The 20,184-nt window shown below is 47.5% G+C and overlaps 1 protein-coding gene across 1 annotated transcript; it reads right to left on the bottom strand.

Annotated features, from left to right (window-relative positions):
- Positions 1-522: 522 nt before the first annotated feature.
- LOC116753406 (chymotrypsin-like elastase family member 2A) lies at positions 523-18,564 on the bottom strand. The gene is given in 7 exon segments (XM_032631181.1): positions 523-1,350; positions 2,346-2,491; positions 7,310-7,351; positions 7,354-7,445; positions 10,825-10,953; positions 12,099-12,396; positions 18,534-18,564. Coding segments are annotated over 7 exon segments (948 nt in total). The 3' UTR covers positions 523-1,140.
- Positions 18,565-20,184: the final 1,620 nt, after the last annotated feature.

Below are 20,184 nucleotides of genomic sequence, written 5' to 3'. Positions count from 1 at the left end.
TTGGGGGCTCTGTCACAAACACCACAACCCCGACTTGTTCTGCCTCCTAAAAAAGTGGATGAGTCCTGGTCTAGTTCAAGTCCCATTTTACAGAAGAGCAAACCCAGGTGGTGGCACTGCTGGGAGGTGGGTAAAAAAGTGCCCCCGATCGGCACGGTGTCCTTTTCCCCTCCAGCATCCATTACCAGGCACGATGCCTCCTCCACCCTCCCCCAGGTCCCCCCCACCAAGGCCTGCCCTTCCTGTGACAACTCTCCCTGTATCCATGGCTGCTCCCAAGATTGGTGCCAGTTTTTGGTTTTTTTTTTAAATAAAATGTTTTTCTGGTTTTCATCATAAATGAATGTTTATTCACTGTTTTGTTTTTTTTTTCGGTACGCGGACCTCTCACTGTTGTGGCCTCTCCCGTTGCGGAGCACAGGCTCCAGACGCGCAGGCTCAGCGGCCATGGCTCACGGGCCCAGCTGCTCCGCGGCATGTGGGATCTTCCTGGACCGGGGCACAAACCCGTGTCCCCTGCGTCGGCAGGCGGACTCTCAACCACTGCGCCACCGGGGAAGCCCTATTCACTGTTTTTTAAAAATAGGAATTGAGCTGGTGTGGAAGTTTGTGAGGCACTGGTTTTGAGCTCACAGGCTAAAGCTCTCTGGGGACACATTCACAGTCATAGTGGGATCAGCTCAGCCCCACTTACCTGGGCTGCCTTGGTCTGAAACAGAAAGTCCTGCATCCCAGGCACCTTCCCAGTCCAGCGCCAACTGAGATGATTGGTCACCCTGCAGAACAGCTGGGGGGCCCTTTAGAATGACTAATTTCCAATAATTAAGGCTGTGAGGATCTCAAACGACCAGGTTTTGGGCTTTGCAGATGAATATAGCATTGGGCAGTGGGGTCTGGGCCTACACGTAGATAAGCAAAACCAAAATACCCCATGAATCCTAGGGAACCTGCTATTAATGCTGGAGGAGTAACCTTTATTTTCAACCTCTTTGGATAAGTCCACCCTCTATGTGCCTTTTCACTCAACTCACGCAGAAATGTTGGGGCCTATGGGGGATCCTGCAGGGGTTGCCCAGGTCTGCAGCCTCCTAGCTCTCAAGAGGAGGGAGAGGGTCCTCAGAAGTCAGGTGGGCATGGCCCTCATGGGGCCAGGGCCAGGGCAGGGCCTGGGGGGCACAGGGCTGGTCCGGTTCTTACCGAATTGATCCGGTCAATGTAGTTGGAGACCCGTGTGAAGACGGAGGGCTTGTGGTAGTAGTTGCAACCAAGGGAGGACCCGAAGCTGACCACGCCGTGCACTTGCCCCTGGCCATTAGCCGCCTGGCAGTTCAGTGGTCCGCCGGAGTCCCCCTGGGGAAGGCCAGTGGTCTGTCAGGAGGGGCCTTTGAGCTTGGGTGGGGCGATGGGAGGGGAGGGGAAGGGGCTACCCTTCAGAGCCCTGTGTTTTACATGTTGGCAGTGCATTTATATTGTTCTACGGTGGGTTGCCATATTCTCAGAGGCCAGCCCTTGCGGTTACAGCTCAAGATGGCACCATAATACCAACAGGAGCTAGCATTTATTCTTTCTGTGTGCCTGGAATGGTGCCAAGCACTTTATAGGCCTTATCTCATTTAATCTTTACCAAAACCTATGAGGTAAGTGTTGCAGTATCCCCATTTCATCAGAGAGGAAAACAGAAGCCCTCAGACTGAGGCTGTGCAAGCAGTAAAGTGGAGGAGCTGGGACGTGACCCAGAGTTAGAATGCCACGCGCTCAATCACCACCGGCCACATCCTCCCGTTGACGGAGTTTCCTGGGGGCCCGTCTGCCTGGGCAGAGAGTGTAGGGGCCCAGTGTGATCTGAAGGATGCGTGAAGCTCCTTCCCGCTCTGTCCCCACTCTGCTTCAAAGTCCACCACATAGCAAGTCCTTTTGGTTAAGACACTGTATCAGAAAGGCTCTGTGGCAGCTACCATGAAGGGCTACGTTGGGTCATGAATGGGACTAATTCAACAGATAAACTTGAAATCACCTTAGAAAGGTCCTAACCCAGCAAATATGTCCCCTTGGCTCCCTTACTACACAGAGGAAAGAATAAGAGAGATGACAGTCATGAGAGACCTCAATGAGACCCAAGGAAGGACTTCCCAGCAGTGAGAGGGTGGACACTACTACAAGGAGAATCTCAAAATATCTTTTCTGAAGACTGCAAGGACAAAGGTCAGGGTTCAAATGTGTGAAGCTGTTTCCCAGTGCTTTGCTAGCAGCTGGGAGGATGGAGTCCAGGACCCTGAGAGACTCTCCCCATCCTCAGCCTCATTTTGTCAGTGTGTATGCGGGGTCACCTGACTTCCTGCACTCACATTGCAGCTGGAGATCACATCATCACCCCCAGCACAGATCATATTGGTCTTCACAGTGCTACCCCACCAACCAGGTTGGGAGCATGTGGCAGAGTCCACAGCCAGCAGCTCGCCCTGCTGCAGGATGTCAGGAAGAGCTCCGCGGGCTGCATGAGACAAGAGAGAAGGTGTTACAGGGACAAAGGGACTCCTGAGAAAAAGCAAGTAGTGGATGCCCAGCCTCTTTATGGTCCCTCTTACTTTCCTCCATCCATAGGGTTGCCATGAGAGCAGCCATGTTTGCCCATACTGTATCCTCACAGTTGATTGGGTAGTGTTCTGGCCACAGCTGATTGGTTCAGGGGTGAACACCTGACCCCAGCTAAGCCAATGAGCTCCTTCTCCTGAGAATTTGGGGGTGGGACTAAGAAATCCCAGCCAGAGAGGATATAAATCTGGGAGCTGTGGGTAGTGGCTGCCATTTTCTTCTAGGGAGAGAAGGATGAAGTAGATCCACGAAGAAAAGAAATTCTGAGAGAGGGTTTCCTGAGTTTCTCATAGTCTTTCAGCCCCTGATTCTCTCCTCTTCCTGAAGCCTGGCTGTCTCTGTCCTTGGCTGAGTCTCTTAAATCCTTATAACAAACTCCATTTTGTTGTGCTGGCTCCATGGTTTCTACCACTTACCTTAAATATGACGGTGAGCCTGCTGGCATCTGGAGACCCAGCTTGGGAAAAATATTTGAATGCATTGAAAGTAGAGCTTTCCTAATGGCTCCCAACGACACTGCCACCATCACTTTCATTACTATCATCACTGCTACTCATGTCAAAGACTAATAATATTCTTCACTTGCATTTTATTAGACCGTTCAAAATACTAAGCTAATCCTCACAGTAAGTATTTATTCCTATTTTGGACATTGGGACAGATGCGACATTGAAGCCAAGAGAAGTTAAGCAGCTTCCCCAAGACCATCCTAATTAAATCTAGTCTAACCTGTATTATATTTTGCAAGTGTATAAGCATTTTCACATCTCTTTTGTCATCTCTTTTAACCTTTGCCAACCGTATTTCCATTTTACAGATGAGAAAACTGAAGCTAAGATTACACAGCTAGTGACCAACAGAGCTGGGGATAAGGCCAAGCATTTGGACCCTTCCCTGGCTCTTGCTGCCTCCAGTGAAATACTTTCTGCCTGGGTGTTTTCTGATAAATGAACCAGTGGTTGTGCTTGTATCTCAGTAAGCATGAGATACACTTCCCACTTCTTACTTCTCCTGAGTTTCCATGTATCCATGTTTTTGCAGATAAGCCAGGCAAGAGGGTGATACTAATTTGAGTGTATGTGTGTTGATGTACCTCTGAGAAAACGTGTCACTTATAGATATATGTCATTATGAAAAAAAAAAACCACTTATCTGCATGAGCCTTCCTAGAGTTCTCCAAACCTCTGGTGATTTTACAAGGGGAGGGCAGGTCCTCTGTTCCTTCTTGGTGGCCTACTGTCATTGGATCTCTGACCCTTAGGGCTTACGTCAAAAGGAGACCCACATGTAGCCAGGGTCTGAACAGCAAGGTCAGGAGGCACGTGGGACAGATGAGTTTTGAGATGGGGAGCAGAGAGTCCGATGAGGGCCCCAGGGACCTTTGTGGAGCTCTGGAATCCTGAGATCACAGAGTGAATGCTATTTTGGACTCTGGCTTTGGGCCATATAAAGGGACTTCTGGAGACTTCCCTGGCGGTCCAGTGGTTAGGACTCTGCACTTCCACTGCAGGGGGCATGGGTTCAATCTCTGGCTGGGGAAGTAAGATCCCACATCCCACATGCCACGTGGCATGGCCAAAAAAGGGGAGAAAAAGAAAAGGGACTTCTGTGCCAGAAGTCATGTAGTCAATGTAACCCTCATTCTGTCATACTGACAGTGACAACAATTAACACACAACACCTACTATGTGCCAGGCGCTGGGCTAAGTGCTTCCCATGGATTATTGACAACTCTGTGATACAGGTGCTGTTATTATCCCCATTTTACAGATGAGGAAACTTCAGTGTGGAAAAGCTAATTAAGTAATGTGCCAAAGGTCACATAGCAAGTAAGTGGAGGAGCTGGATTTGAAGCCAGGCAGTCTGAATTCTTTTTTTTTTTTTTTACATCTTTACTGGAGTATAATTGCTTTAAAATGGTGTGTTAGTTTCTGCTTTATAACAAAGTGAATCAGTTATACATATACATATGTTCCCACATCTCTTCCCTCGTGTGTCGCCCTCCCTCCCACCCTCCCTATCCCACCCCTCTAGGTGGTCACAGAGCACCGAGCTGATCTCCCTGTGCTATGCGGCTGCTTCCCACTAGCTATCTACCTTACGTTTGGTAGTGTATATATGTCCATGCCACTCTTTCACTTTGTCCTAGCTTACCCTTCCCCCTCCCCGTGTCCTGAAGTCCATTCTCTAGTAGTTCTGTGTCTTTATTCCCATCTTACCCCTAGGTTCTTCATGACCCTTTTTTTTTTCTCTTAGATTCCATATATGTGTGTTAGCATACGGTATTTGTCTTTCTCTTTCTGACTTACTTCACTCTGTATGACAGACTGTAGGTCCATCCACCTCACTACAAATAACTCAATTTCGTTTCTTTTTATGGCTGAGTAATATTGCAGCCATAAAAGTGTCCGATGATGGACACTTAGGTTGCTTCCATCTCCTGTCTATTGTAATAGTGCTGCAATGAACATTTTGGTACATGACTCTTTTTGAATTATGGTTTCCTCAGGGTATATGCCCAGTAGTGGGATTGCTGGGTCATATGGTAGCTCTATTTGTAATTTTTTAAGGAACCTCCATACTGTTCTCCATAGTGGCTGTACCAATTCACATTCCCACCAGCAGTGCAAGAGTTTTCCCTTTTCTTCACACCCTCTCCAGCATTTATTGTTTCTAGATTTTTTTTTGCGGTACACGGGCCTCTCACTGTTGTGGCCTCTCCTGTTGCGGAGCACAGGCTCCGGATGCACAGGCTCAGCGGCCACGGCTCACGGGCCCAGCCGCTCCGTGGCTTGTGGGATCTTCCCGGACCGGGGCACGAACCCGTGTCCCCTGCATCGGCAGGCGGACTCTCAACCACTGCGCCACCAGGGAAGCCCTTTTTCTAGATTTTTTGATGATGGCCATTCTGACTGGTGTGAGGTGATATCTCATTGTAGTTTTGATTTGCACTTCTCTAATGATTAATGATGTTGAGCATTCTTTCATGTGTTGGGTGGCAATCTGTATATCTTCTTTGGAGAAATGTCTATTTAGGTCTTCTGCCCATTTTTGGATTGGCTTGTTTGTTTTTTTGTTATTGAGCTGCATGAGCTGCTTGTAAATTTTGGAGATTAATCCTTTGTCAGTTGCTTCATTTGCCAATATTTTCTCCCATTCTGAGGGTTGTCTTTTGGTCTTGGTTATGGTTTCCTTTGCTGTGCAAAAGCTTTGAAGTTTCATTAGGTCACATTTGTTTATTTTTGTTTTTATTTCCATTTCTCTAGGAGGTGGGTCAAAAAGGATCTTGCTGTGATTTATGTCATAGAGTGTTCTGCCTGTTTTCCTCTAAGAGTTTGATAGTTTCTGGCCTTACACTTATGTCTTTAATCCATTTTGAGCTTATTTTTGTGTATGGTGTTAGGGAGTGTTCTAATCTCATACTTTTACATGTACCTGTCCAGTTTTCCCAGCACCACTTATTGAAGAGGCTCTCCTTTCTCCACTGTACATTCCTGCCTCCTTTATCAAAGGTAAGGTGACCATATGTGCGTGGGTTTATCTCTGGGATTTCTATCGTGTTCTATATTTCTGTTTTTGTGCCAGTACCATACTGTCTTGATTACTGTAGCTTTGTAGTATAGTCAGAAGTCAGGGAGCCTGATTCCTCCAGCTCCTTTTTTCGTTCTCAAGATTGCTTTGGCTATTCGGGGTCTTTTGTGTTTCCATACAAACTGTGAAATTTTTTGTTCTAGTTCTGTGAAAAATGCCAGTGGTAGTTTGAAAGGGATTGCATTGAATCTGCAGATTGATTTGGGTAGTAGAGTCATTTTCACAATGTTGATTCTTCCAATCCAAGAACATGGTATATCTCTCCATCTATTTGTATCATCTTTAATTTCTTTAATCAGTGTCTTATAATTTTCTGCATACAGGTCTTTTGTCTCCTTAGGTAGGTTTATTCCTAGATATTTTATTCTTTTTGTTGCAATGGTAAATGGGAGTGTTTTCTTAATTTCATTTTCAGATTTTTCATCATTAGTGTATAACAATGCCAGAGATTTCTGTACATTAATTTTGTATCCTGCTACTTTACCAAATTCATTGATTAGCTCTAGTAGTTTTCTGGTAGCATCTTTAGGATTCTCTATTTATAGTATCATGTCATCTGCAAACAGTGACAGCTTTACTTCTTCTTTTCCGATTTGGATTCCTTTTATTTCCTTTTCTTCTCTGATTGCTTTGGCTAAAACTTCCAAACTATATTGAATAAGAGGGTGAGAGTGGGCAACCTTGTCTTGTTCCTGATCTTAGTGGAAATGGTTTCAGTTTTTCATCATTGAGGACGATGTTGACTGTGGGTTTGTCATATATGGCCTTTATTATGTTGAGGAAAGTTCCCTCTATGCCTACTTTCTGGAGGGTTTTTATCATAAATGGGTGTTGAATTTTTTCAAAAGCTTTCTCTGCATCTACTGAGATGATCATATGGTTTTTCTCCTTCAATTTGTTAATATGGTGTATCACGTTGATTGATTTGCGTATATTGAAGAATCCTTGCATTCCTGGGATAAATCCCACTTGATTATCCATCTACGCTATCCTGCTTCTCCAAGGCAGCAGCCAGTTTTTCCAGACTCCCTGGATGATGAGTGGGGAGAGAGCCCCTGACTGGACAGGAGTGACATCGCCTCCCTTCCCTCCCTTGGGATCCTTGGGGTTCCCAGCACCCACTTACTCTGCAGCCTTCCCCAGCCCGTGACATAGCAGATGTAGTTGTTGGTAGATTGGCGCCAGTGGGCGGTAGGCAGCTAAGCTGGATCTTGTCAGTCAGGGTGATGGGGTTGGCCAGTTTGAGCAGGGCAGTGTCGTTCCTGGGTTTGTCAAGAGGCAGAGCATAAAGAGAGGGTTGACTGGTCCTGCCCCAATTATATTTCTGATTTTAGCCCCAGCGGGGACCATCAAACCCCCTCCTCGGCCAGCCTGATGGTGAATCTTCCTTCTTTGGGGCTATGAGGGGTTGGGGAGCAGCTGTGGTTAAACCCCAGGGTTGCATTTTGTCCCTGGTGGAGCTTGGAGCCCTAAATTCCCCCGAGGTCTTTCAGGGGACTGTACAGAACAGGGGGGGCAAATAGGTTTGTCTTGCAATGTCCACTCTGATGGATTAGTTTGTGGCTGCCTGGCAGGCTGTGTTGACAAGGATTCTGAGGCTCTGTCCAGGGTCAGCAAGGAAATAAATCCATGACTGCTTGGTAATGTCTGTCCCAGCCGTATGCTTCCTATGTTTGGTTTAGAAAACAGTAGATGTTCAGGCTGAAAGGCCTTTTTGCCTTTACTCACCCTTCCACCTTGAGTTCTGCTGCCAGATTTATCCATTAGTCTCACGTCCTTGTCTAGGAAACCTTTAGTGATTGGCAGATTACATTTTCCACGATGGCCGCAGTGAGATCTCCCATCCTATCGGTGCTTGTTGCAATGTGATGTTGACACCCTGTCCTTTGAGAGGAGGGGTCTGGGTTTCTTCCCTCTGGTTGGGGGGTGGGGGACTGTGATATAGAGGAAGTGACACCATGTGACTTCTGAGACTAGGGCATGAGAAAATGCAGCTTCTGTCTGGTCCTTCAGGATTCCTGTTCTTGGGTCCTAACCTCCGTGCCGTGAAGAAGCCCAGGCCACATAGAGAGTCCACATGTATGTGAAAAGGCCCTTCTCCACTCTCTGCCCACCCATCTCCTCCCCATCTCTTAAGGCTTCCCTGGACCCATTCTGTGTCATTTTACGGCTTTCCAGTGTCTTGTCTGTGTGTACTTCATCTAGTTGACAAGTCCCTTTGGGGGCAGAGACTGACTCATGACTCACGGACACCCCGCATCCTTTGTGCACCATCATCGGTGCTGGACCACAGCAGGCTGCCTGGATGAAGGATCACAGGGTGTTATGGCCACAGGGCATCCTCCCGCTCTCCCCAGGGCTGTGATGCAGAGTCTTCTGGAAGATTTGGCAGAGTGAACGTTCTGGGCAGCCATTCAAGAGTGGCATCTTGGGCTGCAGAAGAGCCCTTGCATGTGGATAAATTATGCAGATTTGAAGAGATGGCTGGGGTTCTTCTTTCTAAAGGCCTTTCTGGAACTGCAGATCTGCTCTTGGGGATTGGGAGAGGATGAGGGATACCTCTGGGTTTCGGGAAGATGATGGGGAAGGAGGAAGAGGGAAGACAACTTTCTGTCCCCAGAAAGTGGGGACAGTCATGACGACGATGATGAAAGTGTTTTGAAGATGTGCTCAGATCAGGCCTCTGCTGGGGACATAACACCTGATTTAATGCTACTTTCTGGATCTGTATCTTCAGGCAAGTTCCTTCACTTCCCAGGTCGTGGTTTCCTCACCTGTGAGTTGGGGATAATAACAGTACCTCCCGCCTGGGGCTGTTGTGAGGAATAAATATGATAACGCTCAGGAAACACCTAGCACATTGCCTGGCACAAAGAAGGCACTAAGTGTTCGTTGGCGTGATTGTGCAAACTAACTCCTGGGGGTGGAAGAGAGCTCACTGGGAAGGCGACCTGGACTGTAAGGTTCTGGAGGGTTGGCGACCCCCGCCACTCCTGCCTGTCCTAGTGGAAGACCAGGCTGGCTGGGCACAGTCTCTGCTGGTCACTGGAGTGCCTATTCTTGCTTGTGTGATCAGAAAGGGGGAGTCCCCTGAGCTGCAATGAGATGCTCGGGTTTAGGCGGCCCCCTAAACCCTGCAGGACTGGGGGCCTTGTGTGTTTCACTCACTGTTGTTTCCTGGTGCCTAGAACAGGGCCTGACATATAGTAGGTGCTCAACAGATACCTGTGGAATGAAGGCGTGAGTGAACCCATGGCTCTGAATTTTGTTTAACACCACCTGGATCTCAGGATTAGTGATGACGAAAGACGTCTGATGTTCCAGCAAATATTCCCTGCCCCTACATGTGCCCGCTCCCTGGGATAGGGGGTGGAGATTCAGGGGTTTATTCCAGGAATGCAAGGATTCTTCAATATACGCAAATCAATCAACGTGATACACCATATTAACAAATTGAATCAGGCATGGCCCAGCCCTTGCAAACTTCCGGCTAGAAGGGGAATTAGATGTGAATTAATCTCTAATGCACCTTGAGAGTGGACCGGGCGGGAGGAAGGGGTTGATTCCGCCAGTTTTCTGACGGGCAGAGAACCTTCCCTGCTTCTTCTTCCTCTCCCTCCTTTTTTCCACTTCCTGGGACCACTCCCCTCTACTTTGATGGCTCAGACATAGATCCCAGCACTTACACCTCTTCATTGCACCATTACTGTACTATTACTGCTAATAGCCCACACATGTGGTTTCTATCGTGTGCCAGGACTTTTTCTAAGTGCTTTACATACATTATCTCATTTAATCCTCGCAACAACCCTAGAGGTAGACACTATTACTGTCCTTATTTTACCAAAGAGGAAACTGAGGCACAGAAAGGCTAAGGAACTCGTGCTGGGCCACGCGGTCAGTATTCGAATGTATCTAAGCCTCCAGGCTCTAGAAGCTCGACCCCTAACCGCCACCCCGCACTGCCTCCCAGCCACACTTCTGGCCGTGGGCTCCTTGAGAGCTGGCGTGGTGACCTGTGCATCTCTGTGCGTCCAGCACCCAGCACGGCATGTGGGACATGGCGGGTGAACATAGGATGGTATGTGCTTGTCTACGAGGGGTTGGGGGAAGCGGAGTTGCCATCTCCCTGCAGGTCGGGGAACAATCACTGGGGGGCTTTGCAGAGCTCTGTGCCCCTTGCCAGCTTCCTGTGTGTGTTACCCCAGGCTGTCCCAGCAGAGTATCAGGGAATCTTTGAAAAATGTCAAAGGCGTGTTGGGAGGGGACACAGAGTAGGGAACAGCAGAGGGACTTGTCCTACTCCACTCATAGACTCCACTTATAGTGGGACCTGCAGACCTATCCCTGTGTCCCCAGGACTTGGCACAGAATAAATACACGGTCAGTGAGTGCCTGCGGTAGACAGGGGAGCTGCAGGCTTAACTGGCAGGAGATTCAGGTCGCTCTGACAGTCTTTGCCTCTCCCTCCCCTAGTCACAGCCCAGCCCAGGCATCTTTGGGGCCGAGAGCTCCTCCCCACTCCCTACAGAAGGAGCAAAGGATGGGGCAGGGTTGCACCCACTGCCTTCTGGGAGACGCCCCATCCCCGCTCTGCACCCCTGCCAACCCACCCCCCAAGTGCACCCAGACAGAACACACCCTTTGGAGAGCTGGTTGGAGTTCCAGTCCTCTTGCACCACAAGCTTGGAGACCTTGACGGTCAGCGAGCCAAGCTCATGGGTGGCGAGGCAGTGCTGGCCCAGCACCACGCTGTAGGTCCTGGAGGAACTGGGAAAGGGGGCCGAGCGGAGAAGGTAAGCTCTGGGCTGTCCTTTCCTCTCTCTGGGCCCCTATGGGCAGGGACACCCCAATCAATGCACTGTCTGGAGGCCTGGCTCTGGGCAATGCTGGGATGGGCCCAAGTCAGTGCCTGCTCCAAGAGCTACTAGTTGGCGCTGGGAATTTTTCTTCCCTCTGGGCAATCGGTTAGTTATAATAACTATAACCAAACAGTAATTGCAACTATATTATACCAACTGTAAACTATGATATAAAATAAAAGTTATAATAATATAAACTCTGTGTTACTATGGGGGAAGTGAGATGCATACAGAGATAACAGCAGTCATTTACCCTCAAGGGCATCTTTTAATTTAACCCTTCACCTCCTATTTTTAGATGGGGAACCTGAAGCTCAGGGAGGAGAAATGGTCCAGAGTTTTGCAGCTCATTAGTGACAATTCAGAGCTAGAACCAGGACTCCGGATGCCCAGGCCTCTATTATTTCCCCCCGCCTGCCTCCTAGAACTTGTAAATCAGGTGAGGAGAAGGGACCTCTCCTGGCTATGAAAGCATTACATTGGCCCAGCAGAAACTCCAGTGAGCACCAACCGGTGTGAGATAAGCAGAGGCTGTAGGGAGGGAAGAGGACAGGTGAACAACGAATGTCACAGAGCCTTTCCTGTCCCTTGTGGGCCTTTATAATGGTACCAGTTCACTTTTATTGAGCACTTACTAAGAGCCAGCCCCTTTAATGCATCATCACATTTAATCCACACTAAATTCTGTTGCCTGATTTTTAGCAGGTGATGGTATTGAGGCTTGGAGTAGTAGTTCAAGTTGCTCAAGGGAACCCAGTTCCAGATCCTGAGGCCACATCTAGTTCCCCCAAGAGGATAGGAAATGGGCCTCCTCCCTTTCCATAGTCCCCCTCAGCGCCCCGCAAGGGATACTTAACCCATGTCACGTATGGGCCCATCAACTGACCAACAGACTGAACTATACATTGATGAGAACTTGTTTCTCGGCTGAGGAAGTGGTTATGTGCAAGTCTCCTTTACACAGGGTGGTTCAGGCCATCTGGGCTCCAGCTCTGAGGGATGAGCATTGGCCAGTGGGGTGAGTGGGCTGGGAGACTGGGGAAAAGCATTTACCTGATGTAGTGGGCAGCTGTCAGGACCCAGTTTTGGCCTGTCAGAGACCCTCCGCAGGTATGGCGCCACTGGCCATAGGAGCTGTACTGCAGGGAGACCTGTGAAGAAGTGCAGGTGCTCTGGTCACTGAAAGGACCAGGCTCCTCTGCTCTGCAGCTTCCCAGCCCTGAGAGCGGGGCCAGGGTAAGGTGAGCAAGGCATTCACCTGAGGTGCAAAATCTAAGGGGGCACCAAGAAACTCGGTAATCAGGATAAATAACATTTTTAATAATCTTTAGAAAATTAGCACAAAAAATCTCTGATGAACAAAGTGTCAAAAATTTAAATAAAGACAGTATTAAAAAGTAATTGCTGGGCTTCCCTGGTGGCACAGTGGTTAAGAATCCACCTGCCACTGCAGGGGGCACGGGTTCGAGCCCTGGTCTGGGAAGATCCCACATGCTACGGAGCAAAGAAGCCCGTGCGCCACAACTACTGAGCCTGCACTCTAGAGCCCGCGAGCCACAACTACTGAGCCTGTGTGCCACAACTACTGAAGCCCGCGCGCCTAGAGCCTGAGCTCCGCAACAAGGGAAGCCACGACAATGAGAAGCCCGCGCACCGCAAGGGAGAGTAGCCCCCTGCTCGCCGCAACTAGAGAAAGCCCACACGCAGCGACGAAGACCCAATGCAGCCAAAAATAAAATAAATAAAAAGTGATTGTTTTGAACATCTTTGGGCAACCTGACTTGTTGGGTTTTTTCCCTTCTTGGGAGCTATTTCTTTAGGACATATTCCTCCAATTTAATATGTGTAAACCAAAATTTTGATTTCCCCCCCGCCCCGCCCCAAGTCTGTGTTTTCCCATCTTGGTAAATGGCAACCCCACTGTACCTGCTGCTCAGGCCAAAACACTAGGCAGTGAATTTGATGCTTCTCTTTCTCTCATATGCCTCATTCTAAACTACCAGCAAATCCTGCCAGCTCTACTTCCAGAATATGTAGACAGAACGCATCCCTCTTACCACCTCAACTGCTGGTCCCAACCATCTTTATTTAACTCTCACCTGGATTATTATTGTAGCTTCCTATGTATTCTCCCTGCTCTCACTCTGGCCCCTCCCTCACCCCATTTCTCAACACAGCAGCCAGAATGATCCTTTTAAAATGTAAGCATGATTATATCTCTTCTCTGCTCTAACAGCCAGTGGCTCCCCCTATTACACAGTGTGAAACCCCAAACTGAACAAGGCTCTACAAGTCTCTACATGACCTCCCTGACCTTATAGGCTCCCACTCCCTTCTGCTCCAGCCACACTGACCTCCACGAGGTTCTGGAAATACACCAAGCCCACTTCTGCCTCAGGGCCTTTGCACTTGCTGTTCCTTCTGCCTGGACTATTCTTCTCTTATGTATTATCATAGCTTTCTCCTTCACTTCCTACAGGTCTGTGCTCAAGGTTTTCTTCTCTGTGAGGCCTTCTGTGACCTTACCTAAAACAGAGTATGCACGCTCATGTGCACACGTACATCCTTACACACCTATGCACACGTATGAACACACACGTCTCCTTTCCTCTGGTCCTGCTTTATTTTTCATCATAGTATCTATCATCACCTGACATTATGAATTTACCCATTCAATTGTTTATTGTCTCTCCCACTTTAATATAAGCTCTGTGAATTTTCTTCCCACTGCTGTATTCCAGGTGCCTAGAACAGTACATGTCTCATGGTGGGTCCTTAATAAATTGAACAAGTGAGTGAATCAGCAAATGAATGAATGAATGGATGGATGGATGAGTGAGTGAATGAATGAAAGTAGACTCACCAGGCAAGGGTCTGGTCTTTCCTGCGGAACTTGTCACCTGTTGCTCTAGCTTTTCCCTCAGGACTAAACCCACTGATAGGAATATGAACATACATAAGTGTACCTTACCCTACAGCTCCTCAACTTTTAAAAAATATTTTTGTATTTTTAAAAAATGTATTTTATTTTATTTATTTTTGGCTGTATTGGGTCTTAGTTGCTGTGCCCGGGCTTTCTCTAGTTTCGGCAAGTGGGGGCTACTCTTCATTGCGGTGCGTGGGCTTCTCATTGCGGTGGCTTCTCTTGTTGCGGACCATGGGCTCTAGGCGCGCAGGCTTCAGTAGTTGCAGCATGTGGGCTCAGTAGTTGTGGTGTGTACACTTAGTTGCTCTGCAACATATGGGATCTTCCCGGACCAGGGATCGAACCCGTGTCCCCTGCATTGGCAGGTGGATTCTTAGCCCCTGCGCCACCAGGGTAGTCCCTCATTTTTTTTTAAACAAAAACGTGTTTCTTTTTTTAAAATTTTTTATCTTTTTTTACATCTTTATTGGAGTATAATTGCTTTACAGTGGTGTGTTAGTTTCTGCTTTATAACAAAGTGAATCAGTTATACATATACATATGTTCCAATATCTCTTCCCTCTTGCGTCTCCCTCCCTCCCACCCTCCCTATCCCACCCCTCCAGGTGGTCACAAAGCACCGAGCTGATCTCCCTGTGCTATGCGGCTGCTTCCCACTAGCTATCTACCTTATGTTTGGTATGTCCATGCCTCTCTCTCGCTTTGTCACAGTTTACCCTTCCCCCTCCCCATATCCTCAAGTCCATTCTCCAGTAAGTCTGTGTCTTTATTCCTGAAAAACGTGTTTCTATTTAGATTTGATAGTTTAATAGGTGTGGGTTGGAACTTTAAGGCGGTTGCATTTGGCACTGCTTGGTTCTCTGCCAAAGCTGTCCCATCTCCTTCCCCTTCCTTTCAAGTCCTTGCCAAGGCCAAGCAGAGAGGAGGGAGGTGACAGCAGAGCATTGTGTGCTCTGACCAGGGTTCCCGTGGAGGAAAAGCAGGAATGATGCCTGATTTTCTCCAAACATCCTCACATCTGATTATCCACGTGGCATTTTCTTGTTTGCTTGACATTAAGGGGCCTTAGATGAACTGGCTTTTTAAACAATGCTTAAAATTAGACAAAATTAAAAAAGACACCTAAAAGGATGTCCCCACCCCCAAAATCTGAAAATAGGCTGAAACCATCCTACAGATGTGAAAATTTGAAATAATATGGAAACATAATTTGTGGGTAGCTAAGTGTGGCCATAAAATTTGTGGGTAGCTAAAGAGCAAAGGTTGAACCAAATTTGAATCTCCACTTTCCGCCAGGCTAACGGGGTGACTTTGGGCAATTATGTAACTTTTCTGAGCCCCAGTTACCTTGTCTAGAAAATGGGGATCATAATGCCATAATGCCTGTCAGGGGCTCTTGGGATGATTAACAATTACAATAGCTAACACTTTAAATGTCTAATAATTTGAACACTTACTATATACTAGACACTGTTTTGAGCTCAGAGTGTGAATCAGCTTACATCATAATCACAGCAATCCCATGAGGCACTATTATTATTCCCATTTTACAGATGAGTAAACTAAGGCAACCAATAGAAATTTGTACAATGTGGTCCACGCCATAAGGGCTGTTGTACATTTTTAATATTACCCACCGAGAAAGGTAAATTGAGTTGCTCCACTCATACAGCTACTATGTGGTAGAGCAGGGATCATCTGGCTCCACAATCTGTCTGGAAACTTGACACATCCTACTTTAATTTTGAATCACATAGCACTTTATCTTCGAGTGTCTGGTGGGTTATGATCTAGGATCATAATCTTGGGGTGAGTGTGGAACAAAAGAGACCTCTCAGGCAACTCAGAGCAAATTATATCTGTTTAAAATTTTGTTATTTTTTTCTTTATGAAAAAGTTTGATTTTTTAAAAAATATTGCATTTAAATATTCATTTTGGTTACAGAGTTTTGTGGTGCCTCCTTAGATTTTGCACCCAAAGTGAGTGCCTTGCTTGCCTCACCCTGGTCCCCACCCTGCTTGACCTGCCCACCAACCCCAATAAAAAAATCTCCCAGGGAAGCAGAAGCAGGAAGTGTAGAGAGACACTTCCAAGACCAGCATTAATCAGTTCCCAAGGCAAGGATGCTTTTGTACCAGCAGTGTCAGCGGGTCCAGAGGATGAGGAAATATTTTGGTAGGCGGCACTGATTGGTTCTCAGCACAAGGGTGACCTCTGCTTAAGGGGGAGGTATAGGATCGCTCTTCCAACTTTCCAGAAAAAATATATTATGTGAGTGTGAGAGAAGTGCCAAAAGAATTGGCAAAATACACAGAGCCAAGTGTATAAATTGCGAGCTATCGGTCACCATCTATGATTGAAGCTCTCTTAACCGAGGGGAAGATGAACAGATGTTGCCATTCCCTCCGTGAAACATACTGACGGCTGTATGGGGTACCCTGAACACTCACCACTAGCACTCACCCCGATTCAACCTTTTTGTTCCCAATCCTCCGTATGCCAGTTGTGCTTGTATTGTAATTATGTAAATTGATTAAACATGTAACCGATGAAACGTGAGTTCAAAAAGTGAGTTGTGATTTATATGGAAACTAAGTTAAATGCTTGGAAGAGACCAGATAACCCTGACTTTTGAAAAATTGCTGTGAAATTAGGCATCGAAGAGAAAACGGAAAAATTGAGAAAATAGGTCATAAAAATCTGGAAGAGCTCATTGCGATGGCTTCTTGAATGTCTCACAGTCATTGCTCTACTCTAAAGAAACGGAATTATAGATGATGTGTTGTGGGGGGTGGTTTACACAAGACAGACTGGTGAACAAATATATATGTACAAGTTTTAAATTAAAATAAGTTGTTTAAAAAATGTATGTGTGGTTTCTAATAATTTCGCTATAACCAACCTTTCAATTACTCAGTCCCAATCACGTCAGATTAGAGAGATTTTACAATATTTATTTATGTCAGTGTCAGCGTCATGTATTTTCTTCGGGAGTCGTACCACTAACAGGTCCTGGTAATTTGTGCCTGTGCCCCAACCAGAATTTTTAGTCTCCATATCACTAGGATTATTTTAAGGTAAGGAAGCATTTACTTTCATTGGTAACATCTACTTGTCTGTAGTTAAGAATTAATTTGTGGGACTTCCCTGGTGGCTCAGTGGTTAAGAATCCGCCTGCCAATGCAGGGGACACGGGTTCGAGCCCTGGTCCAGGAAGATCCCACATGCCGTGGAGCAGCCAAGCCCGTGCACCACAGCTACTGAGCCTGCACTCTAGAGCCCGCGAGCCACATCTACCGAGCCCGTGCGCTGCAACTACTGAGCCCATGAGCCTAGAGCCCGTGCTCTGCCACCGCAAGGAGAAGCCCGCGCACAAAAATGAGACCCAACGCAGCCAAAAAGAAAAAAAAAAAAAAAAATTAATTTGCACTGGTTGGTTCCTTAAAGCAAGGAATATTTGCATAGGGGGTGATGAATGATTCGTAGGATAACAGTACATGTGTAAGCAAGCATCTGATTGGTTAACAGAGCAAGACTGTATTTGTGAATTTGTGTGTATGGGTTGTGGGGTAGGGCAGGTCTTTATCAAGGCTGGAGAAGGCACCTCTCCCTCCACCCCCAAGGTTGACCAACAGAAATGTATTTTTTATTGGCGAATTTTCCCATCCTGCCCTCTGAGTCCCCACCAATCCTCATCTTTGCCAGTACAGTAGACCCCGTGGTGGAGGGCAAAGGGGGTGATGTGAGGTAGGTAAGGGCAGGGGGGCAGAAGTGGAGGGGTGGGGGGACTCCCCTGCCAGGGACAGCTGTTGGCTCTCACATCTTCACCTCCAACCACCCTGGGCAGGTTGGGCAGGTAGGTGGGGAGCCCACAGCTGAAGGCCGTAAAAAGAGAAAGGGTCGTGAGCCCCGGAAGCAATGACCCAAACGATGTAACCTACACTTGCTGAATTCCCAAATCCCAAATAGAGAATCCCCGTTCTGGAAGGATCTCCACACGTTGCAGAGTCCTGCCCTTTGCTCCACTTATTTGGAACTTCACTCCAGCTTTCTTATAACCACAGGACTGAGTCCAGTGGGTACAGGGAGGTCCCATCCCCAGTCCCACCAGGAGACTGAAAATGTGCCTCTGGGTGACAGGACTTACCTCCAGCCACCAATGTAGGCAGCAGTAGGGCTCTGATCACGGTGTGTCTGTAGGAGTCCGATATGTGTGGCCCTGGCTAAGGCCCTGGTTTTATGAGTGAACTTATCTGCCAGAGATACACTAGGAATGCAAGATGGGGATTTTCTCCAAGCCCAATGGAAAAATGGCCTGTGTCCAAATATTTTTTTCCATTTCCCCCACCTGTCACCCTGGCACTACTTTGAAAAAATGCCAAAGGTGGATATTGAAATACGGCTTCTATCTGCTTTTAAGAGATTATGTTATGTGTTAGGGGAAGAAGAAAAATGTTGTTGTCGGCCCTTGGAGTTGTGTTTTCATAGAAAAGATTAGGTTGGTGTGCTGAGCAAACAGCATTCTAGGCCAGTGGTTCTCAGTGGAGCTGGTATTGCCTACCAAGGGGATATTTGGCAATGTCCAGAGACATTTTTGGCTGGGGATGGGGTATTACTGGTATGTAGTGGGGAGAGTCTAGAGATGCTGTTAAACATCCTATAAGGCCCCCGGCAGCCCGTCATAACAAGGAATTATCCCACCCTGAACGTCAGTGGTGCCGAGGTTGAGGAAGCCTGTTCTAGGCCATGCTATGGCTTGCTGTGTGACCCTGGACAAGCCATGGAAGTCTCTAGGCCCGGGGCCTGCTCTTCTGTGAACCAGGCAGAGAAACGTGTGCCCAGTCTGTTTTGCAACAATGCGGTGAGGATTTGAAAAACATGAACGTGCTTACCTAGGAGAAGCACAAAACGGACCCACACAGGTAGGGTTTGACAGTCCCAGCAACAGGGAGGAGGGAGTGCTGGCCGAGGAGGGCTGTATCTATCATCTCCTCCTAAGACGACAACAGTTTGTACTTCTCCAGTAACTTCCTCTGCCAAGTGGGGTCAGAGCAGGAACTTCTTAGAAAGGGAGGCTGACACTCACCAAACATATACATCAGATGCACTCACATGTCTTACCTAATCTAAGCCTTACAAAACCTTGCACAAGGGTCCCATATTTCAAGGGAGGAAGCTGAGGTTCAGAGAGGTAAAGTGACTTGCCCAAGACCACACAGCTTCTAAGCGGCAGAATGGGGATTCCAACATAGGTTGGTCTGATTTCCAAGCCCCTTTACTTGATGCCGCTGAAGGTGGCCTTCCGAATGTCCTCCTAGCACTGCAATAAGCCCCTTGTTTTTGGCGGGGGTGGGGGGGGGCAGGGAGAAGGGTGGAGAAAATGAGCGAGGGTTCCTGATGGATGTTCTCGCTCTGCCTTAAACCTTCACTCTTATTGCTTGTGGTCTGAGCACGGTGCCAGGCAGGCCAGGCTCTGGTGAGACAGTCCTGCTCTGTGACCACAGATTCTACCTTTTGCCCAGCTAGAAAAGCAGAGCAGAAAGTGGACTCCATCTGTTAAGATCTGAGTTCAAGCCCTCACTGAATCAGATCTGAGCATTATAGCTTGGAGGGACAAGTCACTTCTCTCCTGGGCCCGAGTTTCTTAAATAACAATCCAGGCCTGATTGCAGGATCACTGTATGGGTGAGAAAATGGGTGTGAGAAAATTTTGTAATCTCCCAAGGATGATGAGGAAGGTGAAGGAGGCTGGGGTACAGAATCCCCTTGCACTAGACGTCAGAATATCTGGGCTCTAGTCCCAACTGCATTCCCTAACTCCTTTAACAGTTTGGGCCCTTGTTTATAATCTGTAGCAGTCACTACAACAACAGACTATTTCTGAAGTTTCCTATTTTATCTTGAATTAATGTGACCATGCCATTCTGTTTCACGTATCTGCGTTTGTTTTACTATAAAAATAAGATTTTCCCTGTATGAGGTCACTGGACAAATACCAGTTTTGTGCATGCCATGGGCTTGCTGTGTGATCACACAGGTCCTCTGGCCTGGGGCTGCCCATGAATGAAACAGTGAGAGGAACGTATGCCTGGCCTATTTCACCACATTGCTGGGAGGGTTTGAAAGTGACAGAAAACTTCATCGAACAGGCTTAAGCCAAAGAGTCATTCATTGGGACACAAGATGGAAAAGTCCAGGAGCAGGGCTCGACT

The sequence above is a fragment of the Phocoena sinus genome, chromosome 1 (genome assembly GCF_008692025.1).
Source record: "Phocoena sinus isolate mPhoSin1 chromosome 1, mPhoSin1.pri, whole genome shotgun sequence".
Classification (NCBI taxonomy): domain Eukaryota; kingdom Metazoa; phylum Chordata; class Mammalia; order Artiodactyla; family Phocoenidae; genus Phocoena; species Phocoena sinus.
Note: the sequence above shows the minus strand (reverse complement) of the source record. Positions and strands in the feature narration are given on the sequence as shown.